Source organism: Haliotis rubra, unplaced genomic scaffold (genome assembly GCF_003918875.1).
Source record: "Haliotis rubra isolate DU_JTF1 unplaced genomic scaffold, ASM391887v1 Scf668, whole genome shotgun sequence".
In the NCBI taxonomy this organism is placed as follows: domain Eukaryota; kingdom Metazoa; phylum Mollusca; class Gastropoda; order Lepetellida; family Haliotidae; genus Haliotis; species Haliotis rubra.
Window position 1 is genome coordinate 391,586 of NW_025767377.1, and position 27,155 is coordinate 418,740.

The 27,155-nt window shown below is 41.9% G+C and overlaps 1 protein-coding gene across 2 annotated transcripts; it reads left to right on the forward strand.

Moving 5' to 3' along the window:
- The first annotated feature begins 82 nt into the window (after positions 1-82).
- LOC124257592 (survival motor neuron protein 1-like) lies at positions 83-12,079 on the forward strand. 2 transcript variants are annotated; one of them, XM_046691690.1, is made up of 8 exons: positions 83-163; positions 1,307-1,378; positions 2,178-2,315; positions 2,815-3,015; positions 6,000-6,137; positions 7,528-7,575; positions 8,921-9,052; positions 10,976-12,079. In XM_046691690.1, exons 1-8 carry the CDS (start codon positions 98-100, stop codon positions 11,027-11,029), a joined length of 849 nt encoding a protein of 282 aa, XP_046547646.1. In that variant the 5' UTR covers positions 83-97; the 3' UTR covers positions 11,030-12,079. The 2 variants fall into 2 exon arrangements, with proteins under 2 accessions (XP_046547646.1, XP_046547647.1); XM_046691691.1 differs by lacking the exon at positions 6,000-6,137.
- Positions 12,080-27,155: the final 15,076 nt, after the last annotated feature.

A 27,155-nucleotide genomic window follows, 5' to 3' on the forward strand; every position in this document is an offset into this window, starting at 1 on the left:
AGCCAATCAATAGTTCCATCATAGATTTACGTGAGCACGTATTTGATTGGCTTTAGATAGTGAAATACCCAATCGCATTCGAGGTTGCAACCCAGAAATGGAGAGTGTAGGCAACATGGCAGCGGCTGAGAGTGGATATGTTGTATTTCAACGTGGAAAAGAGGTGTGCAATGATTAATAAAATCTAAATCTTGTAACTTAGTTTTATGTATAAATGTCCACATTGCTATTTCCATCGTTATTTCATAGTGCACTGTGTTGTAAATGCACAGTTCTGTGTAAGACCAACTGTCACGTTGCGCTGAAAAACTAAACGAACAGCGTGCGTTTCGAAGTTAGACCTCTGGGCACTGCAGAACGTATACCATACGATCGCGTTTCCTGTAGGTCTCTCGTCGTCTTTGTGGGAAAGTATGGAAATGCAACTTCTCAGACATAACACCGACCGTGTTTTGAAAAGGTGTCACGACAGTCTTTCGGATGAAGTTAGTGTAAAATCATAAGTATCGTCAATAAGTTATGGGCCATTGTTGATGTTGTCAAAGGTGGTTAGTGATTAATTTCAGGCTTCCTGCAATGACTTTCACTTGGTGATGTTCGATTCCTCAATGTTCAGAGGTTTCCACCAACTCCATCCCAAGCCCCATTTCTGTCAAGCACTCATTTGGATTTGTTAAAAGGGTTGGGCAGCCCTTTGAAGTCAAGCCCCTCTTTACTATCCTTAGTGTTATTTGAGAGTTAGGGTTTGAGTGTTACAGAGGAAAATATGTCTTCTACAGTAAACTGTTGGGTAGGGTTCACTTGGTAAACACCTATGGCTCTGGCCAGTCAGATGAACTCATTAGCCTACCCTAGCATCAACCTGGCAGTGCAAATTCCCAGGAGCTCTGATTAAAATAAAATAGTGCCCCCACTACCATGTATGTATGTCCTCATCACATCATTCATAACAGCAGCCACTCATTTGTCCTACCAATTTCCTCAGTGGGTACATTCAACTGACAACCACATTATTGTGCTGAACTGCCAACTTATATGAATCTGATGTACATCTGTATATATATGTCTGCATTAGCAGCAAATCTTAGCTCTGTATTATTCCTATTTTACTAACTGATCTACACGCCAAGTATACATAGCTAATATTCATGCCTCCTTGATCTTCATACTAAAGTCATGTTGATTTTGCACCACCCTCATGCTTCATCAGAGTGCACAAAATAGTGTTGTCAATTTTGCACCACTTTCGATTCTTTGTGGATGTTTGATGACATAAATGTTGAAACGTGTTTTGCTGCCTTTTCAGAGTGATGAAAGTGACATTTGGGATGACACTGCACTCATTAAGGCATATGATAATGCAGCATCAATTATGAAGGTATGTATTCTGTAACCATGGTAACAACATTAATTATCTTGTCCAATATGAGGCTGATGATTCATACAAAATATCTTAATTGTTGCAACTAAAGTATCATGGGGTAATCAGTATATATGTCTTCAGCTGTCATATGTTTGCAAGTGGCAATGTTTATTCAGGGATAGAAATGCATTACATTTTGAGGGTGGCATAGGGCATGAAGATGTGTGTTTGTGAAGATAAGCATGCCATAATTAAAGCATAATTCATCAGTAAACATTATGTAATCCGTAAACTTAAGAGCTGGAGTTTCTTTACACTATCAAGACTGCAAGAATAGTTCAGCTTTACTTGTCCTGGACCCATAAACAAGGGGTGGATCCAGACCGTGCATCCCCCCCTCTCCCCGAAAAAAAATCATATATCCTCTCTTTCCCTTCCTTTCTGATTGCTTGTCTTTAAGTTAACTACAGTTGTTCGTGTAATTGTCCAGAAACCTAGGAACAGGGTTTTGCATCATTTCATACATCAGTCCACATGATCAATGACTCAAGAAATTATCATAAGGTACGGTTCTCTACACCGTTACTTCACAGGAACCTCGTATTGCCTGCAAGTACCCTTAAAACTAATAATTAGGGGTCCCCAGGACCTTGAGCTCCATGTTTGAGGTAAAACCCTGCTAGGAATGTATCTTAAGCATCCAAATATCCATAGCGCAGGGATAAATGTTGTACTTAGTTTAATTTATGCAATGTTGCTTAGAATAATGAGTGACTCCAACTAAAATTCTTTTTCTTCTTTTTTGTCCACGTAGGCACGATTAGCAGAAAGAGAAGGGGGCACCAATGAGAATGGGGAAATGGCTGGAGAGTCAGTGACACAAACACAAGATGGTGCAGCGAAAAAGAAAAAGAAGAAACATCGTCCAAAGAAGAAAAAGCAACAGCAAAAGGTGAGGAAATGTCATTAAAACTGCAAATTGTCATAAATACATGATGATCTTAAGCCTTTGAAACTGGGGGTAAACATAGTTGGGAAAACAGAACAAATGACCAGTCAAGAAAAGGGAAATGCATGACTTCAAACTGAACTAGTCCACAGATGATGTGGGAATGATGGATTATGTAACACTAGGATGAAAGTAGTCTTTTACAAAGCACCAACCACTTGTTAAGGTACACATCTTCTTGAGCCACTGATATATTTGTGAGTTCAGTCTGTTATCAAGTGTCTTTTGATAAACATAAGGGGAGGAGTCACCATGTAATAGTTGTGATTTCAAGGCAAAGTTACAACTGTTCCTTGCAGTATTTTGAGCTACTGATAGGTTAAGTTACTGTTAGTTTAGCTAGTTTTCATTACGGTCTTATTGACTGATTGGTATCCATGTTCATAGAGTTACATGTGGGAAACTGACAAAAGTTGATTTCAAGATACTGTCGTCCTAACAGTGGAAGATCGGAGATTCCTGCCGAGCTGTGTTCACCGAAGATGGCCTATTGTATGATGCAGAGATTATTGGCATTGATGAGGCTGAGAGCACCTGCACTGTCAGATACACAGAATATCAGAATGAAGAAAACCAGCCACTGGATCGCCTCCTGCCGCCGCGACCTACTTCTAAAGCACACACCAATGTTTCACTCAGTGAGGTAATTCTTTTTCATAGAGATCGTCGTTGGGGTACATATATGCATTTTCTGCGGCTGAAAATGGCATGTGACAGTTGTATCAATGTTTTAATAAAAATATTGTACCATAAATAAAAATCTTTTTTTTTATCTATTATACGTCCCCCACCACGTGGAGTTACCTCCCTGCTAGGCATGTGCAGCCAACCAGGTAAGCACCTAGGCCCGTATCATCATTCCTTCTGCTGTCACTCAAGCATTCACACGTGTTCCGAGTTACTAGCTGATTTACTTCTGTTGAGAACAATGTCTGAGACTTCAACAACTGTATGTATGGTCTTTATTCGTTCTTGAGAGAACAGTTTTATTGACTTTGCAGTCTGTTATTTCTCATTTATGTGACTTTGTATTAAATGTTTACGCTAGCTTTCCCGTGGTTTACGCACGTGTTGCTATTCCATGGCGGGAAGTTTAGCATGCCACGTGGTTGAAATATTGCGTTATTAATCAAGTATTTCGTGTCACGTTGTCGCATTCACGTAATTTTCAATGTTTTGGACGTGTATATTTATGCTGCTGTGTTCCGCCGTTAGCTACATGCTTGCGTGTTTGCTTTCAGGCGTTTACTGGGTGTACTGTCTGCAGGCAGAATATCCCTAGAGCTGAAAGCGGGGCATCACCCTGAAATCTGCGAACTGTGTATGGCCTTTCCCTCCCCCCTCGGACTCGACTGAGTTCCGCTTGCCGGGTGAGGCGTTTACCCCTAGGCAATCCCCTCAGACACAGCTCCGTATCCTGCCTTCCCTGGTGCAGGACATGATGGATCCCCTCCTGGTTGGTTCTCGCCTACGGTTCGATTTACCCGAACTCGTTAAGAGGTATCAGCTGGGGGATGATTCTCTGTTCTTTGTGCTGGTGGTTGTCAAGTGCGTGTTCACTTCAGTCGCCCTCGGGGGAGGCTCAGCTTCCTCAGGTGCAGCCCCGGCAGCTAAGCAGGGGCGGTTAGTTCCACCGTTTGCCTAAGCGGGTGCCCCCCTGCACCAGGCATACCGGACTTACGAGGAAGTCTACCGGAATGCCATGCAGCAGATGCGGGTAGTGGTCCACGAGGCGTACCTTTCCTTGATCAAAAGGTCGGCTCTGGAGGCGGAAGGGAGCACTGGGGACTTTTCCCCGAATGTTGTTCTGCAGCAGCTACCTCCTTCAAGGATTCTAAGGCCTTGTTGGAGCAACCACGGGCTTCTCGCTCCCGTAGTGGGTTCTTCCTCCGGGGCGCAGCCTACGCCCGAGTCTGCTGGCTGGCTTAGGCCGCTGGGTAGAGGTAGGAGGTGGAGCCGTCCCCCCAAAGGTAAGGGTAAGGAGCAGGCCTCTTCGTCTGGCTCCCAGCAGCCTTTTCGCGGTCGCTGGGGGTCTGCCCCAAACTCCCATTAAACCTGCAGGCTGTCGCCGTGGGTCCGTCCCAGCCAGTTCATCTGCAGGGGACCACTCACGCCCTCTTACCACATGTCCCAGTGGGGCGCCTCTCTCTATTCCTCTCTTGGTTATCTGGACAGTTGACGCTGCTTTCAATTGTGTATAATTGATATATCCGCTATTATCATATCTAACTACTTTCGATTTCTCTCAGGAGATTATGGTCGGTTGTGATTTGGTTTTCCCCCTTACGGTGCTCTTTAATAGATTCGCGATGGGGGCGGGTTTTTTTACTGTCGCACTGTGTGCGCTTTGTCTTGCTTAACCTGTGAGGTCGGGTCTCAGTACTTTCCTCCCTGTCGGTAACCCTCCCATCATGCCTCTCGTGGAAGCTTCGGGACACGTGACATGTGAGTGTTGTGGCATCTGTTACATTCTTCCTAACGATCGCTATTTATGTGTACTTTGACAGAATCCCTTCCTCCCTAGCCTCCGGTCTTTGGGAGTCTGAGTTAATGCATATATGTACCCCAAGGATGATCTCTATGGCAAAGAATTAGCTAAACCTGTAGAGGTTTCCTATTCTTTGAAGAGAATCGTCCTTGGGGTAGGGCCACCCACCTCCCCGCAATTCTGTTTACTGATTTATTCAGTAGAAGGAATGATGATACGGGCCTAGGTGCTTACCTGGTTGGCTGCGCATGTGTAGCAGGGAGGTAACTCCACGTGGTGGGGGCTGTATAATAGATAAAAAAGATGAGGTCTTCTTTGACAAAAGTCCCAGCTGTTTTGTTTGTGGAGGAGAAGCTCTGATACTTCACAGTCCGAGTGTGGTGGAAGCAGTTGGGCTGCTTTCGTCTCAGGAAACGTGATTATGCTGCTTCCATGGCTAGCTGCTGAGTATTTGACAATGATAAGTCAATTTAGAGGAAAGAATATATAAATATGTTATTGCCCCGCTAAATTAAATGAGTTGTGTGCTGTGTAATCATCCCCTGTTGTACGACTTGACAAATTCCTAGTACTTGGAAACTCAGAACACCAGGCTTTGCAGTTTAGGGTCTCTGCTTTGTCATCATGGATATATGCTGTATGTTGAATATAATATGTGAGAGTTCATGAAATGATGGTGAAAGAATATATTCAGATATTTCTCTGCCAATGCAATATTGGTAATAGGATGCCTCATACTATTTCAGCAGTGAAACAATGGTCTTTTTAACAGTTCCAGTAGTCAGTGGTATCTACTCACTAAGTCTTCATGATTAATTGTCTTTTTGTAACGGCTGGTAAGGGGCGGTGGGGTAGCCTAGTGGTTAAAGCGTTGACTCGCCATGCCGAAGAACCGGGTTCGAATCCCCACATGGGTACAATGTGTGAAGCCCATTTCTGGTGTCCCCTGCCGTGATGTTGCTGGAATATTGCTAAAAGCGGCGTAAAACCAAAATCAGTCAGTCAGTAATGGCTGGTAATTGTTTTAACCTTCTGGAGGTGACTTCGTCAAATAACATTATCACTCTAAACGTTGTGCCTGAGTATGCTGTGTATACTGTTTGTATGCCTGGTCTGTAATGTTGTGTGTTTGTCCCTAGACTGACAGCAATGATGTGACTATGCAGAATGCTGCCCCCCAGAGAATGGGTGGGCGGGGCAAGTCCAGCGGGGCAGCCCCTGACCACCCGACCAGAGCATCATATGAATCTCACCCATTCTTTCAAGGAATGCCATATGTAAGTCAGGTTGTCACTGTAGTATCAGGGGTGGTAGCGTAGCCTTGTAGGTAAAGTGTAGCCCATTTCTGGTGTGATGTGGGTTTGAATCCTGATTCACCCCTGTTACTTTTCTGGGTGTGTCAGCACCATTGCTATGCTCGGTGGTTTCACCAAAGCCTTAAAAGTCTGGGACCTGCGTCACTTCTGGCTCCTATGTCAAGCTGACATACTGGTAAAACTGGAATTCTGTTAAAAGCCACCTTAAATTCAACTCACTACTGCTGAATCTGAAAATTTAGTATTCTCAATATAATTCAGTACATTTAATACACTGAGCAGAGTTGATAGCTCCTTAAAGCATACAGAACTTGAATACACTTATACACCTTCAGAGATTCAGGGTGAGAACTGCTGCAATCTATGCTTGTTAAACGCTACTAAAGGGTCGGGTGGTCAGGGTTAGTGACTTGGTTCATAGCCTGTTTACCCTGATGGCATTAATTGTTGTTCATAGTATCAACCACTGGTGTTTCTGGTCCAGACTTGATTATTTACAGATCACCTTCAGGGGTGGAAATAACTTTATAATTGCTAGTGTACTCTGGAAAAGTGGCACATGTAAAGTCACTTGCCCTGATAATATTTTTCCACTATACCGGCCGTTTTCTTGTTAATTTTTGCAAATAAACAACATAATTAACATTGGAAAGTCAACTGGACACCTGGTACAGTGTGATATACAAATTTGCTTGTCCGACAGAAAAAAACACTGGACTCGGACGTCGGGCAATGGGTTATTTCCACCCCTGACCTTATATATGCCTAGATTATTGCTGAGTGTGACCTTAAACATCAAACAACAAACATATTGGATGTTTTGACTTGTGGGTATTTAGGGTATTACTGGACCATAACAAAATCATTGATATGAAACAGTGCAAATGCATATACACATGTATTTGCATAAATTTGATTACTCTTAATATATTTAATATATTTACCCTTCTTTTCCTGAAAGCTGTTGCCCAATTATTGAAACCCTCTTAGTTAATTCATTTGTGGTTCATTAATCTGTTATAGCAGTTATGCAATAGCAACTCAAAATGTTTACATGGTTCCAAGGACATTGAGAATTATGGCTTCACTATATTTTGCTCTGAATGTTCATAATTATGCATAAACCCCTTAGGGGTTCCACGAAGTAATATGTTCACAGCAATCAGCTGGTCATCAGAAGCTTTTTGATGGATCAGGGTCAGCAACCTGCTGTGTCAATGTATCCCGAAGGCATGGTTGATTTCTGATCATATCAATCACTGAATTGTTAACATTTTGCTATAATAATACTGATTACTGCATTAAACAACAGACAAACGAATCATGACCCGTGTTGTTTTCCCTTTCACAGCCGCCATTCAGGTTTCCATCAAACCATGCTGCTCACGCAGGAGGACCAGTAAGTTGACATCTAATCTAACACCAAATAAATAGAAATATTTAACAACACAAAGTTATTTTCCTTGATTTTGTGGGGTGATACAGATTGCCTTCCTCCATCACTTGAGAATGCTACAAAAAAAAATGCTGTATCGGCATATTGTGTGGTTGAAGACAAGTCAAATGTGGATACCATTGCAAATTACATCATATGACAAATGAGGGAACAAAATACTCTTCATTGTATTAATTTTTACCTTATTGACCCCCCCGCAACGCGGAATGGGGAATATGGATTCAGCAGTGTGTGTTCGGAAGTATGTCCTGATTCTTGTAAATGCGCTATCTGATGAACTGTTGTACCCAATGTCTTCAAGTTTGGTGACAGCCTACATGGGGGGATTACACAGACGCCAGTCGATTTTGGTGATGTTGACCTTATTTTCAAGGTCACCACGACACTTTGACCACTTTTCTAACTCTTGTTAACGCAATATCTCATGAACTATTGTACCCAATGTCTTCAAATCTGTTGACAGCCTACATGGGGGGATTAGTAAATATTTCATTCTTCTTTAGCGGTGGGGGACATTGCGATATTAGTGGCAACACTTGTCTTGTCTTATTCTCAACAATGTTCTTCTAAACATTGGTATACTTGTGTTTACCTTTACGGGCATTACTTTCTGCTTAGACTGGAAATTGTCATTTAGTGTTGACAGCACATGAATTTCCTCCCTTTATAAAATTTGATTGGCTAATAACTTCTCCTTCTGCCTCAGTTATGTTTATGTTAGTTTGGCACCAAAAAAATCATATAAATAAAATATGTAACGGTTTGCTGATCATAAGGATTCGACCAATCATAAAGCTAGTATTATCACGCAATTCATAATGCCAATACCTGACCAAACTGAAATGTTCAACAATTGAATCGAAAATTGAATCAATGGTAAATGTCTCGGACCACCAGTGAAGGCAGTATAGTGTTGCAGCTCTCTCGAGTGCTCAGACCAATGAACAGTCAGATTACATCACAGTGACAGCAATATTTCTTGTTCAATATATGCCACAACCATTGTCTCATTACCAGGTAACAGAGGAGTTCTGAAACAACTCAAGCACAGATTTTGAGGAGCTATACTCAAGCTCATTTCATTACGTTAATTTAATAGACATGTCTGTTTTACATGTTATCCCTTTCACATTCACAGCTGATGGAGGAACATGATTATATAACCCTATTAATTATCAACAGAAAATTTTGTCTTTCAGCTTGAAATTGCATAGCTAAACAACTGTATGCTGAAAATGTGGGGCGAGTTAGTATGATGACTAACATGTGTTTTGGGTTTTTGTTTTAGAGAGTACCTCCGATGCCTCCACCGCCTCCGCCTCCCCCACTGATGTCCGAGGATGTTGTTAGCGACGATGAAGCCCTTAGTAGCATGTTGATATCATGGTACATGAGTGGGTATCACACCGGATATTATCAGGTACTAAGAACTTAGAAAATGCTGTGCATTATTGTGCCTCTATTAAGAATCCAGGGACGAAAAATACATGTCAGTGAAGACTCCCAAATGACTTGACTTACACTGACCTTGAGCACTGACTCATCACATGATCAAGTTTGACCAGTCACATGATCAAGTTTGACCAGTCACATGATGAACATTGACATTTATCTATTAAAACACAAGATATATATGGTGGTGGTATTTTTCGATTCTCAGATGACTTTATTTAAACAGTAAAATTGAAAGGACACTTAGATTTTGAAGAGAATTGTGGTGTAACAGAATGAATAGTTGTCCTTTCACAAGGACCTTGTTTTTGCATATTTGCCCCTGGTTGAAACCCCGGTGATCAGTATGTCTGTCTGTCTGTCTGTCTGTCTGTCCGACATACATTTGCAAAACTCCTTAACCGTTGAACATGGAATGTACTTGTAGTCCACAAGTGATCTCACATAAATTTCAACACTGCAAAAGACATCTCAGGGCTGGGGGTAATCTAGTGGTTAATGTGTTCGCTCATCACGCTGAAGGCCTGGGTTCTATTCCCCATATGGGTACCCCGCAACGATGTGTGAAGCACACTTCCTGTGTCCCCCGCAGTGATATTGCTGGAATATTGAAGAAAAAGGTGTAAAACCACACTCACTCACACTCATTCATCTCAGGCTCGTGAACTCAAGGCTTTATTGGAATCACCACAAGTGTATTTTCAGAGGTTTACTAAAACATTGTTGACTGCACCTATTATTCTCCCATGAACTTCTCTCAAATGGCACTGAGCAGTCCTGCTTGTCATTAAAGCACATTAAACTTGATATAATGCTGTCGGGTTGGGATCCTACTTTGAAAAGTCTTTGTTCAAGATTAGGCAAAGGTTTTAATCAGTGTTCATGTTCATATAAACACATCGCTATTAATTGTCAGTTTCTTGGTCACAGCTCTTTTTATAATCCCGAAATTTGGGTGATTGGTTAATCCAGAGTTGTTTTGATCAAGGGCAAATTGGGGAGGGAAATCTTTTGGGCTGGATACATTGAGGTGTGTTAAGATTTTTGTAGGTTTGAGGAAATTCCAGAGAAGGCGCTGCTACTGTTTTTATCTGTACTTACCAGCAACACCTGGAATCAGTTTTCATGAAAACTCAACATGTAACACATGAACATGATGGCTGCTGTTAACAATATATCTGGGAACCTTCATTGACTCTAAGCTGAACTGGAACTCTTAACACTGAAGCCCTATACAAAAAGTGTCAACGTCTTCATCTCATGCGTAAACTTAGATCTTGTAATGTTAACCCATCTGTGATGTCATCTTTTTATGCAGCATTTATTCAGAGTATTTAACCATTTTCTTTCGATTGTTTGTACGGGTCTCTCTCAGTTCATTTCAAATAAAAAATAGACAAAATTGTTAACACTGCAAGTAAAATCGCTGGAGTCAGATTTGAATGTTTATCACCAATATATGAGCGGCAAATCGTGAATCAAGCTGTCAAAATTATATCTGACTGTACTCACTACTTAAATTCGGAATACAACCTCCTCCCTTCAGGCCGCCGCTACAAAGTTCCAATTGTGAAAACTAAGAAAGCCTGTACATCCTTTATTCCAAGTACCATATCTCTCTAAAACAAATGTGAAGATACCTAAGTCAAAGAAATTATGTAAATATGTTTGGTATCTCTCTAATGTGTCAGTAGCTCTGCTGATGTAACACAAATTCCTGAAAAGGCATTAAAGTATTATTCTATTCTATTCTATTCTATTCTATTCTATTCTATTCTATTCTATTCTATTCTATTCTATTCTATTCTATTCTATTCTATTCTATTCTATTCTATTCTATTCTGAGGCATCTTAGTCATCACTGTTTGAGGGAGAGTGTTGTGTGTTGCAGGGCCTGCAGCGGGGACGGCAACAGCAGCAGGGAGGTGGTGGTGCTGCAAGATAGCAACATCGTCACTTACTGGCGGGGAGTTCACTGCATCAGCTCATCACTGAAGGATGTCACTCAAAGTTACACAATATCTGAAGACACTCAGAATAATTGTCATGGCATTTTCATGTTGTAACAAATAGTGCTTGTGTGTTAATATTCCATATCATGTATGAGAAGTGGATATGATTCTAGGAGTTCTGTTCACACCACAGAGCTACAAGATTCTTGTTTTGCCGAACCAATATACAATTTCAGGGTTTTTACAATCCTATGGTATTGGGGGATATTCTTCACCCAATGTATTTTGTTAGGAGTCATAAGGACATAAATGAGAGGCATTATAAAGCTGAAAGGTATTTCTTGTTGGCATTTTGTCACCCATCACAAAGCGTGTTAGAATCTACAGGGTTTCAACCTGTGACTATCAACTGATGAAAACATCTATTTTATGCCGACAGGAATGAGACCTTGTTTTATGCATTGTTATGTTAGGGGGTTCAAAATAATTCATAACAGGGCAACATGGATCAAATTAAACAGTTATGTACATCACATGTACTTTTCTGTATCGATTTAACCTCATCCTTAATGATCAGTTTTACTATTTCTCCAGTCTATTATATAAAGATTAATACCCTCGTTCCATTTCCTGTCATACGATTGAAATGAAACAAGGGGAACTGTCAAACATTTCAATTGATAAAATACATGAATTGTCAATCCTCCCAAATTCCACAGATATGTGAGAAGCTCTGTGTAAAGTTCCTGATCAGACATATGCAGAGGCCCAAATCATCATTGATAATGGAAGGATGGAGATAATGTGCTCTCAGTATTTGATAATTAGCATGAACATATATGAAAATGTGGTGCACATATTATGTAAATTATATTTCAAATTTGCAAGAAAATTGTGTCCAATGTTAGTGCTTTGCTTCAATGAGTCCACATCTGGAGATTTTAGTTATTTTCTACCACTTTCATGGAATCAAAATTCATCTGACAGTTGATTTATGTTAGTTTGGTTGTATATATAACATGATAAAGAACAAAGAGAAAACATTCAGTTGATTTTGTTGTTTGTGGTACATACTTTGCTATTTGGTTTTGATCACCATATGCAGCATTCTTGGAATAGATAATACAGTGAGTGATGTCATGAGCATTGATCTACACTCTTGGGATATGACATTGGAGTATGATGTATCCAAGGCAATATATGCTTGGCAAAGGCTTGTCTTACCAGACAAACAAACACTTCAACCACAAGTTGTCAACAAGTCAGTCCTAACCTTCAGCCTCATCCCACCCAACAAAAACAGAAGGCATAATGCCATGTCAGCAACTGGATTGGCATCCCACGTGATCACAAAACAGCAGCCTCATATTTCTTTTTCTGTTTTGTTCCGCAATGTAGAGTGTTTGGTTTCCGTTAGGGTTTTTATGTTGTGGACCACCTCCGTGGTGTAGTGGTAAGAGTGTCCGCCTGGAGAGAGGAAGGTCGCAGGTTCGATCCCCGGCCGCGTCATACCAAAAGACGTTAAAATATGGTACTTGTTGGTCCCTGCCTGCCGCTCGGCATTAATGGGTACATCAAGGACTGGTCGGCTCGGAGTCAGTATAATGTGTCTGAGTGGAGTATTCATGCTTCACTGCGGCATAGTATCTCAGTGGGCTAGCACTATAAAACCAGCTTCAGTCTGGCCTAGTACAAGCAGCCGCACATACACATACACACGCATGCACGTCGTCATATGAGCGAAATATTCTCCAGCGCGACGTTAAACCCAATTTCACCTCACCTCACCTTGTATGTTGTGGTTTACGACTAGACCTATATATAAACCGAGGAATTCGAATGAAAAATACATTTGACAATTTATTTAAAATCGTGTATAATACGGATACAGTATGTTCATTCTAACAAGGGGCGGTATGTTAGGGTTGTGGTTGAAACGTTCGCTCGACATGCCTGGGTTAATTCCATGGGTACCATGTTGGAGTTCTGGGGCTTAATGTCATGTGTTGTGTTTCACTTAGCGCCGTTTAAGTGTATTGCTGCTCCAATTCCGACTTGTGGTTTTAAGCACTCACCGAGACGCATGTTAACACAGATGTGCCACTCACACGTTGTACTGAGTTCTTATTTATGTCAACTCGCCAAGCAGGTTAACAACAAACACCACCTTTAACGCCTCTTGGAAGAGCAAACATTAAAAGGGTTCATCCAAACATGCGTTTGACCAATGAATATATTAAAACATGTATCCTTATACTTATTCCCGTTGTTTTCATGGTTTCACAGAACAAAAGTAATGTTTTTCCAACGAACCGACGTAATAGAAGTCATTGAAAAAGCCACGCCCCTTGTATGTACTAACATGTGTATCCTCGTACAGGACGATGTTGCTTTCATGGTTTGATTGAGCATCATTTCAAAACGAGTCTGATGTACGCGAAGTCATTAAGAAAGCCAGAATCACAATTGCAGGCTTTGCCCTGGTGTGAATACGAGTGCTGCTACTTAGACCAGTGTAGGTTTTACTCCGGCCGGAATGAAGCCAAACTTTACCCAAGCCCCCGTGTTCGTGTGACAGCAACTGCCCTCTGTACGGTGACTGTTACTTTGACTACTTCGAGACATGTCTTGGTTCCTTCATATCCGATATAGTGGCTAACAACACCCTGAACGTCAACATACCCCTAGGGGGTGGCCTAGTGGTTAAGGCGTTCGCTCGTCACGCCGAAGCCCCGGTTTCGATTCCCCACGTGGGCACAAAGTGTGGAGCCCATTTCTGATGTCCACCGCCGTGATATTGCTGGAATATTGCTAAAAGCGGCGTAAAACTAAACTCACTACAGTAGTCGTGGCTGTTATGCTGCATGGCACATGGCACCTGTCATTAATTTACAACACAATCAACAATAATTCCCATTTTGTCTGTATGATATTTACAAAGGCATTACCATTTAATACAGGATTTGTTTGTGTCAACACCATGATGGATACTGATGTTGACTTGGTCCAGGATGGTTTGTTCTCATTAGGACTAATTTAGAAAACGCATTGACTTGCATTTAGTTGATAAGAGAATCGATGTAAAGAAACACGCTCGTGATTCACCAGAACTGACACTTTCACAGCCTCCTATTCTTTGTGACATTACGCAAGCAGTCTTCAACGTGTGGCACGACGTAGATGGACACTTAGCCATGAGGCCATTTCTACTTTATTTCATCATTGCATGTCTTGGACATCATAGTCAACTGGGTAAGTTACCAACCTTTACTAATAACATGCTTTAGATGGTATAAGTTCGGGGCGGTGGGGTAGCCCAGTGGTTAAAGCGTTGGCTCGTCACGCCGAAGACCCGGGTTCGAATCCCCACATTGGTACAATTTGTGAAGCCCATTTCTGGTGTCCCCCGCCGTGATGTTGCTGGAATATTGCTAAAAGCGGCGTAAAACCAAATTCAGTCAGTCAGTCAGTGGTATAAGTCATTGTGTTAAGAGGCGACAAACTGGATCTGGTGGTCAGACTTCCAAACATCGTTGATGCATGACACGTAGGGTTGGGACGGGTTCACATTTTCTACCCGGGTACCCCACTCCCTATTATCCTACCCTACCCGGATACCCGTTATCTTAATTCCTGACATCAAATTTGTAAGAAATGGCAATATATTCCTCAGCTCGGTGGCTAAAATTTCGAGTTTTTCAATATCTTAACCATGTATTACATTCAAAAGAATTGACTGTAATGATGTCTAAATCTTCAAAGACAATAAGGCCTTTTAATCATGAAAGAATAGCATGTTACATTGTTTAATCTATTAGTCACATGATCATAACGGGTCCCGGGTATCCGGGTTACCCGTCCCAGCCCTAATGTCACGATATTCTAATCATGCTGATCCATGGTGTCATAATGTCAATTACTGGAATGTCTTGTCAACTCTCGACTATTTACTGATCGCCGTCATTAATCTTGAATATTGGAGCGTTATGCAAATATTAACAAATGACAAAACAAATCAGTAGATGAAAACGAAGAACATCAGCTGTTTATTCCATTAGTACTACTCGTTCTTCTTTTATCATTTTACCCACTGTTCAAGAAGAAGATAACTTCTTTGAGAGACATTTAGAAGTTGGAGCAGTAAGGAAGGATAACAATATATGGATAAACATCTTCTTTATTGCTCTGAGAGCGACTCCTAAAAAACCAGGCCAACATAGATGTGGTTTTCAAAAGAAGTAACACCATCCTCAACACGATTAAAGCGACTGGCAAGCCACCAACCAGCCAGAAACACCAACCACAGGGAACAGTTTACCACGTCTCCTGCGACTGTGGACAGACCTACGTAGGTGAAACATCAAGACCCCTCAAAATCCGAATCAAAGAACATCAGACCTCAGTATCCAAACTAGACTCAAAATCAGCCCATTCAGATCACATCAAAGACAACCCCGACCACAGTATCCAGTGGGACAGAACCCAAACCCTAACGACCAACCTCAAAGACTTTAAACTCAGGAAACTCCAAGAAGCCATCGACATCAAAAGACTCCAGCCATCAATCAACCGTGACCAAGGTTACTACATACCTCCTGCGTACTACCAGCTCATTAAAGATCCTCATCATCGATAATCCCCCATTTATGTATTCAACGCATCATCTCATAATCACCTATTTATGTATACAACAGGCTTCACTTCCCATTGTGTACTTTGCAGGCTTCATTTGTTGACGCGTTCATCTAAGCCCTTGTGTTGTTATTGTATCTGGCTTCCAGCCCTTGTGTTGTTATTGTGTCTGGCTTCCTAGTCCCCATTGTACTGTACAAACATCTGCTCTAACTCGTATATATGCTCCTTCATCCTTATGCTGCTCATCACTTGCTTGATAACGGTGTTAAACCTGCACCGAAACGTCACTCTCACAGCAATAAAGACGTTGTTCATCTATATATTGTTATCCTTCCTTACCCAAAGAAGATGTCCTACACGTTTAATTGAACAAAAAATATATAACATATGTTATATTTGGGATTACACTTTCTTAGTAAAGTACAGATTCTAGCACTTTTTACCATATATATGACCATATGAATATGTCCTCAACGTTCGCCAAAATAACATTTTCCCGATAAATGTACTAAAATCTGTGTTCTCGTACAAATCGATGTTGTTCTCCAGTTTGATTGAAATTCCTTTTTTTCCAGCGAGTGCCGACATTCAGGAAGCCATCGAAGAAGCCAGAATCACAATGGCAGGTTTCGCCAATGTGCCCCAGTGTAAGTACGAGTCCTGCTACAACCGTGGTCAGTGTGGGTCTGTTCCGGCCAGAATGAATCCAAACTTATCCCACGGCACAGATGCCACTTCCCCGTGTTCGTGTGACAGCAACTGCTTTCTGTATGGTGACTGCTGCTTTGACTACTTCGAGACATGTCTTGGTTCCAACATATCCGATATAGTGGCTAACAACATCCTGAACGTCAACATACTCGTGGAACGTTTTGGAAGTGAGGCAGCTGTACTTCGCCAACGGCAGATGTTGATAATGAAAGAGTGTCTCCCTATCAAAACGGGCTACGAGACGCATCGTTATTGGCTTGTTTCACGGTGCCCAAACACTATTGGTAAAGACGCCATAAGCTGTACAATGAACGACTCTTTAATCAATCAAATACCCGTCACACTGATAGAAAATCCAACCATAACGTTTTCCAACTACCACTGTGCTGCGTGCCATGGTTTACAGCGACGACATGTCCGCTTCTGGAATACAACGGCTACATGTAACAATGTCAACATATCAACATTGTCATTTGGAAACGTCCGAGAATACATGAATCAAGGTCAGTGTTTTCTAAGCCTCCATATGAATTCTGAAGACAAGCCAAGATCGTGTATGTCTGGCCACCTTGAATATTCAATGATACACCCTACAATACCACCTCTGCTGCAAGGGCGTCAAACGCCGAGCAGGTTGTTTCTCGACAAGGCGTCCCATCCACTGTGCTCGTTGTATTTATACCCTGTCAAAGACCCAGAGGATTGGATCTACAGAAATCCCCACTGCGCCTACGTACACAAGGGCCCTGCCATACAGTACACGCCCCTCAGGTGCTCCTGGAGGTGGGGAGAGAAAACAGGTCTTGGATATATTCCTTTACCTGGGGCAACACCTTATCCCCAACCTAACCATGGTCTGGTTGGCGGTTCGGCTGTCAACAGTTTCAGCATGCTATTTAATTTTGGGGAGAATGAGATGAGTTTGGAAATCAATGGCCGAGTGGTGAGGACTGAGACCAGGTTATGTCTTAGAGAAGATGAGGTGTTCAACATTTACTCTCACAAGTGTGTGACCCTGATGTGTGACGGGACGGACATGCGACCCGTCAACGGGACCTGCATCCTCAAGGACAAGCAGGTGATGGACGGATCTGGACAACTCTACCCTCACGGTGCTCACATCTTTACCATTACTCTCAGTGTTCGTGGGAAGGACACGTTAATGAGGAAGTTTGTAAGGAAGAAAATGAAACGTTATTTCGAACGGTTTCTTAGCGACAGAAACGATATTAGTCATAACGCGAGTGTGAACCTTACAAATCTGACGAAAAGAGTACATCCAGGTGCAGTAATGAATAATGTCAGTGTAAACAAGCACGCTGTATACACTTATACAGCTAACGTCGAATCTAACGCCCCAGTAAGTACCCTCATTAATGCAACTGCATATCTGTTCAGACAGATGTCTTCAAAACTTTCACAGCATAATGTTAAAGCGTTTAACTTTTCTTTGAATAACTTAATAACTAACAATTCATCTGTGACTCAGGATATTTTGGAATACCATGGATATATCAGCAACTTGACAGAGGTTTGTCCCGACGAACATGTTCCCAAAATGTTCCAAGATGTTGAATTGATTAGCGTCCGGGATTCTTACTACGCCAGATTAAATCGGTCATACTTCAGGTTAGATAACATAGGGTTTGAGATACATTATGAAGACAGTGCAGCTGCACTCAATCGGACAGACATTATTGTCTGTGTTCCAGATGTGGGTGACGAGTCCCTGCACTGTCCAAATGGAAAGTTGTCCATTCATCAATCTGAGTTCAGTCTCGTCAATGACTCCCTGCTATATATTCCCAGTGGAATCATGCTGCCCCCAGGGAACTTCAGTCTCGCGGAACATGGCGCTATCATCTGCTCCCACTTCTCACGGAGTCACACAGACCAGGTGGTTTTCTTTGACTACGCCGACGTCCAGATTGTTCTGACCATTGTGGCATCATCAGTGTCCATGACCTCTCTTGTTGGGGTACTGCTGGTTTATAGCTTTCTCCCCCAACTCAGAAATGTTCCTGGTAAGATTGTAATGTCTTTGTCAGCAACCCTCCTTGTTGCCCAGGGACTCCAACTCATGACCAAAGCACCAACTGGTCCGATGTGCGTAGCAGCTGCCTCCCTCGTCCACATGATGTGGCTGTCCACCTTCTTGTGGATGAGTTTGCTGTCTATAGATTTAGCTCGGTCTCTGCGAAGCATGTCACCATTATCTGGAATTGAGAGTCACAACAAACTGTTTTGTCTGTACGCATTCGTTGGTTGGGGGATCCCCTTCCTTTTGGTTGTCACTTGTGTTGTGATCGATCGTTTCCACGTGTGGGGAATAAGCATTGGCTATGGATCTGATCACGTGTGTTGGATAGCCAATCCCAAAGCATCTCTCTATGTCTTCGGCCTTCCACTGGCTCTGACCCTGATTACCAATGTAACCTGTTTCATTTTGACTCTGATCAGCATCGAGAAGACGGCCTCCAAAGTCGCTTCACATTCCAAAAGCTGCAAGAACGAGAAGACACGCCTGGGCATATATGTCCGTCTATCGTTCATCATGGGTTTCTCGTGGATTTTCTGTTTCATTGCTGCCTTCGCCCACGTGCCCCTTCTGTGGTATTTCCAGATTGTTCTGAACGGCCTTCAGGGTTTCTACATCTTCGTGTGTTTCGTTTGTAAGTTGAGGAACTTCAAACTGTTGAAAGACAAGTTACACTGCGAACCCAAGAAGGCTCAGACGAGAGACACGACCTCAACCACTACTACCAGCACATAAATTATATTGAGCCGGTGTATAGTCAAATCTTTTAATGTTGCCCACTTAATATGCCACCATCTTTATAAAGCAAATGACGAATAATCCTCACGAACTTATAGTGTGTAAATATAATAAAATAAACAACCCCCAAACCACTGGATTCTGATTTTGGGGGCCTGGCCCTTTTTGCACATGAAATAGTCTTTAATATCGTGTTTGAGATTTTTGCACTTTGAACAGTGTGTGTTTGATTGCACCAATCCGGCTTATTGTCAATGCTATCGGGCTAGCAGTATCATGCGATATGTCACATTGTTTCTCCCAGGGTACCAACAGGCACAATTTTTAAGTGTAGCGTTCATTTGTGCCTAATGATGGAGTTTCGAATTGGATTGTTGCTGTCCCAAGCACTTATTCAGTGTGAGCTAGCTTAGTCTAGCGACTGGTACGGTTTGGTAACCTCCTATAGAATGCGTGTCATCTTCTCCGATGGCGTAATATCAACCACTGTCTAAGCTGTTTCCACACTTCCGAGACTCGATTAATTGCCGTGATATGGTTACAATACTATTGGTTGTCGAATGCAGACAAGATGAAGTATCTAACGATAAACATCCTAGTGCACGTGCTCGTGTAAAACTGCGTTACCGTGTTGCTATCAAATGATGTCAAAATGTTTCTTCTGATATATTAGAGATACGTCTACTGAGTTTCAATGTTTCCCATAGAGTAGACACATTTTAGTTTGATTTTGAAGCGAATTCTTAAGTGCAAGGTTTCAAATTAGGACATATACCTACCTATTGTGTTGACCTGTGGAGTAGATGCCTTCTATTTTCATTTGGAGCCGAACACACTAGCGCCAGGTTTCAAATAGCAGACAAACCTACTGTGATTTGAGGTTTGATTTTGTTTCTCTGTACAGTAGATACCTCTTATAATTTGGAAGGGAGTCAACAAGGTTTCAAATTTTCAGCTAAACCTACTCTAGATTTTGACGTTGCCCAACTGTAATTGGAACTGTGAATCCATTTGATTTGGTACAGAGCACGTTTGCGAGAGGTGTCAACTATTAATTAACTATTGTGATATAACTAAACAGACTGATAAAACTGATAAGTGAATTGATTTAATAGCTAAAATGTAGACCAGTGCCGTTGGTAAACCGGTGTTCCATAATATGTCTTAACGCCTTGAAGATCTTAACGCCTTGAAGATCCGGATTGGAATCGGCGTTCAGCAACGTGTGTATTTAAATCGTGAAGATCTGGGGTAGAATTGGTCATCAGCAGCTCATACTAGTTCCCCGTGAAGATCTAGGATAGTACTTATCTTCAGAAACTCGTGGTTGTAAACGGCGACTGACAGGATCGGGCGGTCAGGCTCGCTGACTTGGATGATGCATCGTATTCCAGTTGCTTTGGTAGTTTTTGGCTGTCAGTCACTGTATTGACTGGTCCCGGCTCGATTATTTACAGACCGCAGGCAGCAGTCAGTTGTATCACTGAGTATAGCCATGCATCGGTGAATCTTCCCATGCTATTTGTTATATTCCATGTAAATGTCACTTTGTCAGCCATAGCCTTATTCTTGGTATACACATATTGCACTGTTCATTACACTTTTTACACAGGTACTTGTGTGTTATTTATGCTTTACACATGCAACTTGTGTATGTTCTTTGCGTCATAAAATCACACTGATTGATACTGAAATTCTAAGGATGAAATAAACATTACATTGTAAAACTGTTTTGTTGGTTTCGTGAAATACCAGAATGGCGCAGGCCAAAGACTCAATGAAACGCTGATCATAATCAAAACATCATACCCAATCTGTGAGGTTTTTGCAGAATTTTTGTCCTAAAAATACGGATGGAGACGGCACAGCACAGGTTAATGAATAAATAACTTTGTCTGTGAACGTGCTTCTCGAACACCTGGCTGTCCCTTTCTCTGCACTCCTCCCTCGTAACAAACAGTGAACTGTGTCAATATTTTAATGATAGTTTGTTAAACAACTTTTTTATTTTTAGGACAAAAATTCTGCAAAAACCCCACAGAGTGGGTATGATGTTTTGATTATGATCAGCGTTTCATTGAGTATGTTATGTTTATTAGTTTTCGAGTTAGATTGCAATTCATCGGTCGGCTTTTGAGCCAAACGGACTGTAGTAGTACTCTGACACCTGTGATCTCACTGGTTTATTGTTCAAAGCAACCCGTGAAGGTCCGGGTTAGAATGAACCTTCAGTAACCCATGCTTGTCGTATGAGGCGACTAACGGGATCGGGTGGTCAGGCACGCTGGCTTGGTTGACACATGTCATCATATCCCAATTGCGCAAATCGATGCTCATGCCGTTGATCACTGGATTGTCTGATCCAGACTCGATTATTTACAGACCGCCGCCATATAGCTGGAATATTGCTGAGTGCGCCTCAAAACTAAACTCACTCACTCATTGTTCAAAGCGGCGTTAAACAACTTCCCAACAGTAAATTGTGAACAGACAGCAACTTCCGGAAGAAGCATACAATTCCTTGTCCTTGTCCTGTGGTAGCACATCTGTACTAGCGATTATTACACACGTGTCTTTGTCATACTGATGCTTGCGCAGTAAGGATAAGATATGTGGATTAGTGAGTGAGTGAGTTTACTTTTACGCCGCTTTTAGCAATATTCCAGCAACATCACCGCGGGGACACCAGAAATAGGCTTCACACATTGTGCCCATGTGGGGATTCGAACCCGGGTATTCGGTGTGAAGTGCGAACGCCTTATAACCACTAGGCCACACCATCTCCCCGATATGAGGATGAACACGTTCTTTATTTACAATGAGGACCGGCGTTTCAGTGTAGATTCTAACACCGTTATCATGCAATTGTTAGCATCTAAGGGGCGGTGGGGTAGCCTAATGGTTAAAGCGTTGGCTCGTCACGCCGAAGACCCGGGTTCGAATCCCCACATGGGCACAATGTGTGAAGCCCATTTCTGGTGTCCCCAAGCCGTGATGTTGCTGGAATATTGCTAAAAGCGGCGTAAAACCAAACTCAGTCAGTCAGGCAGTTAGCATCTTAACCAAACGTCGCTCCTCATTGTAAATAAATGCGTTGTTTGTCCATATATGGTATCCTTACTTAGCACTCCAACTTCCATATGCCTCTCAAAGCAGATGTTTGCGAAGTTTGTTTGAGCGGCTTTCGTATTTCCAGGTCGAGAACTCACATAACATTCTCGCTTAATTCCAAATGATTAACGAAATACGTTTTGGAGAGTAGTGTGAAACAGCTACCAGTGTTCACATTACCTTAACATTGATAGAAAGCTAAATTGGACTAAACATTGATTCTAGCACGACATTGTGTGATACTCGATCCTGACTGGCTGAGAGCTCAGCAATGGCAGTTTAAGACCGCTAATTAAAGTGACCGATTCACCGCGTATGAATACAACGAACTCGTTGACCCTATTGTTTGTAAACAAACATGTCGGGCATCGGCAATTTCTATCTCGACAGCATCTTTGGTGTTTTTGAAGTGAAAAGCGAATGGTTTGAAGAAGAATTTCTTGACCCTAATCCCAGTGAAGAAACTACGAAGCTGGAAAATCCGTCAGCAGTGCAAAAGCGGCAGTATATTCAAACCGGGTCCAGATCTACGTGAGTTGACGTTGACAACACACGTCGGCCCACACGTCCTAACCTGACCGCTTCCGTCCCGGCCGTAATGTCCAGTCCTTCCACTTTCACTGTCCATGTATCCCACATAAAACGTGGCATGTCAGGTCTTTTCCAAATTGGGAATAGTAGGGTGGTTATCAACAATTATTTCCGTGAATAAAGTTAGCGGCGACTAAACTTAGCGAGTTCACGGCTTGAATTCGGGCGAGTCGATTGTCATACAGTAGGGGAGATCAATAATTCGCTTGAGAAAAATCAAATAATTGTATTTTTTAAATTGTATTTTTTAAATTTATGTATGCTACGTGTTACAAATACAAGCGTACTGGTTCCTGAAATAAAAGCATTTATGTTGTTGAAAATGTCTTGTTTTGTTAATTACACAACCTGTCCCTCAACGGGACGATTCCAAACGATTTCCCTGAAAAAGACCCCCTTTGCGCCTTGTGTTCTTGCGCGCCAAACAGTTCGGTTTTAAAACGCTTATCAGTCGTGCTGGAATGAAGATAAAGCTACTCTGTTTTCAATTCTGCGGTCCTTTATCGAATGTTTAATTTAGCGGTCTTAAATCAACGATAAAGGACCGCAAAATTGAAAACAGAGTAGCTTTATCTTCTATTATAGCTAAAATACTTGGAATTATCATGAAACGGCCCTCCCATTATTAGAAATTTGCGGTCCGCTGCAAATGATATTGGACCGCTCAACCTTGACGACGGGCCACTATCAGTTCTGTGACGTCATAGTTCGACATTAATTTGCTTTCGACTGGCAGATATTCTGGGTCAAACAAGTCAAAGCAACCCAAATTCCCGCTTCAAATAGCGGTAATATTGGCTTTCTTGTTGGTGCTAACCTTAACAATTGCACTATTAAGACTGTTGATGGACCAAAACCGAACACTGTCATAGTTTGACATGTTGCAGGCTATGGTCTTGTCAAAGGCCAAGGTCGAATATCGTCACTTTCTGTTGTGACGTCACTTGAATTGTTCGATGACGTAATTGCATTCGGGCAGTCAAGCCCGTCAGAAGTTGATTTTGGTAAACTTACAGTCAAATTCCTTCATTGTTTCCTTTTTCTTTTCAACACAAATTCCATGTATTTTAGCAATAATAACGGTAATGCTATTTTTGAGGGCATTATCATTTGCAGAAGCCCTCGGTCTTTTTCAACTGTTAATGGAGAACCTCGGGCTTCTGCAAATGATAATGCCCTAAAAAATAGCATTACCCTTATAATTGACTGTTGTTTAACGCCGCACTCAGCAATATTCCAGCTATATGGCTGCGGTCTGTAAATAATCGAGTCTGGACCAGATAATCCAGTTATCAACACCATGAACATCGATCCACGCAGCTGGGATACGATGACATGTGTCAACCAAATCATCGAACCTGACCACCCGATCCCGTTAGTCGCGTCTTAGAGCAAGCATGGGGCGATGAAGACCAGTTCCAACCCGGATCTTTACGGGTCAAATATTCAACACGTTCAGTTGACATGCAACATTATGATTGTTCAAAGCGACATTCATCACATCGTTCATTAACAGTCCTTTGGGCTGAACTGTGTGACAAGCATGTTCTAATGTTGCAAAATCTTTGTTTCCTAATACTGATAATAGAATTTTAGTATAGGTGTTACACCATGAAGAAAAGAATGCTGGTTCTAGATGATTTGAGTGTGACTAATGCCAAAGAGTTAGCAGGTTGACATGACATTTCTCTGTCTACAGTATACAGAACTTTGAAGAATATTCAGTCAGGAGTTGGGATTGAGCACAGGGTCAGGGGAGGCCAAGGAAGTTCAGATTGGGAGTAGGGGAAAATTGAAAAGCGTTGACAATATCAGGAATTAGGTGATTAATAGAGGAAGTCTTCAGGTATGTAATGAAACATGACTTAACTGGGTGAAAAAGCGCGGAATTCCCTCACTATTGATGAAATGTTTTCTTTTTTTTGATAAAAGTTCTGTGTTTTTCCGAACTGTGTGAAAATTTGAACAAAAGATACCGTGAAACCTATTTATACCAACGCCTAAAATACAGCCCGAAATTTCACATGATGGGTGGGATATCATCATGTGGAGTGACACATTTGTGCATTTTCACTGGAAATTTGACGAAGGAACGATATGTTGACATCTTAAATGGTCACCTCCTTCAAACGGCCTGAACACTGTATGAAGATAATTGGATTTTCCAGCATGATAACGACCAAAAACACACTGCGGGCAGCACAAAACAGTTGTTGACGGACGAAAATGTACAAGTTTTAGTGTGGCTCGGCTACAGCCCAGATCTTAACCCTACTGAGAATGTGTGGGGACTAACGAAGGACAGAATAAACCAAAAAGGACTAAGAAATATTGAGGATATGAAGAAAGAAGTGGTTGAATATTGGGATACGCTGTCACACGATTTCCTACAAACTTTGATCGGTAGAGTACCTAGGCGCATTCAGTCGTGTATTGCAGGGCAAGGACTGACTGACTGACTGAGTTTGGTTTTACGCCGCTTTTAGCAATATTACAGTAACATCACGGCGGGGGACACCAGAAATTGGCTTCACACATTGTGCCCATGTGGGGATTCGAACCCGGGTATTCGGCGTGACGAGCCAACGCTTTAACCATTAGGCTACCCCACCGCCCTGCAGGACAAGGAGGTCTCACAAAGTACTTAAAAGACACTTAGACTGTAAGAGAATCATATCTCAACATATTCATTTAAGTATAACTTCTATAGTTTACATACATGTATTAGATATTTGACGAAACAATTTTCTCAATAATGTCTGTGAATACTAAACTATAGGCTGGCCGAATAGACACTAATAATGGGAAGTAATCCAACGCTTATGCCTGACGCTTCTTAATAACACCACGAGGCTTGTTTTGGGCGCAAGTCACTGTACACAAGACAACACCATATCCACAATATATCTTTTATTCATGTACATTCACATATAATAGTACAACACAACACTGCATAAATGAATACTGTTATCATACCATTCATTGCAATTGACAACTTCAGAATATTTACTTTTGCACGCAGTTCTAGCACATACCTTTGCTACATGTATGTATGTCTAGCTGTGTGCGCGCGCGCGCGTATGTGCGTATGCATGCATGCATGTCTGTCTGTGTGTGTGTGTGTGTGTGTGTGTGTGTGTGTATGTATGTAAATATGTCTACATATACATTTGAAAAGATCACTTCTACACTATGCATACAACACAAAGAACCAGCCACTTTTGATGCAATCACGCCCTGGTCAACTACCACTACGTCGATGAATTAAGTTCATCATACAGGAATATGTTCATTTCACATGACATTAAATGACGTTGTCAAGGAAATGTGTTGAAATCCCAGATGATGTCAGGGGTTGGATTGGACTGGGTTCATGTTGAATCAAATCATTGTGCCTTTTGCTTGCATCCTCTTGAATGATGTCAATGATGGACTGACCTTGAGTGTCGGGATCACCTCCATCATTCCAAGACACGTGACGTTGTAGTTTCCTCTTTTTATACGATGACCCATTGCTGTTGGATACGTAAGGATTGGAGAGAACGCTGACCTTCTGCCTCGAACTTCGACTCCCATGTCTTTCAAGACCCGTACCTGTCTCGTTTGATAATTTCGCTGTGGACGATCCTGTCATGGAAACTCCCGATTCGGAATCTGGTTCCGAATTTGTGTCGTCGAATGTATTGACGCTATGTCTGGATAAGCCAGGTTGAATTATTCCCATGTCTAGGATCTGACTGATTTCCTGTCTCGTGACGCGCTGTTCGTCTCCCAACCCATCATCAGTTTCGACTGATGCAGATCTCGAGTCGACTTTACCTACGAGGTGACTGAAATCTCGCGTGATTTCAGAGTTGTTATCAGCAAATACCTCATCTTGTAAGCTCTCAGAAGTGAAGCCATGTTCTTGGGATATTTTTGTAACTGAATCTGCAAACACGGAGGCTACAAACTCGTCTATCATTTGCTCATGGATCTGATCAAACTCTATTCTCTCTGAAACAAACGAATTAGGTGACATTAGAAACATGACCTCTTTACTTTGGTTACATGGTTGCAGCGTCAGGCCACAAACTAACAATTATTTATTTTTTATGCAGATTGTGTAAGGTGTACCAAGTGCCATCAGTGATTTTCAGTAATCGATTTATGTATCATAATCAATTTCATAATTACATAACATTTTACCTTGACTGAATATTCATTGGCATAGGAAAGGCTACATTGCTTTTAGCAATATTCCAACAATATCACGGCGGGGGACACCGGAAATGGGCTTCACACATTGTACCGAT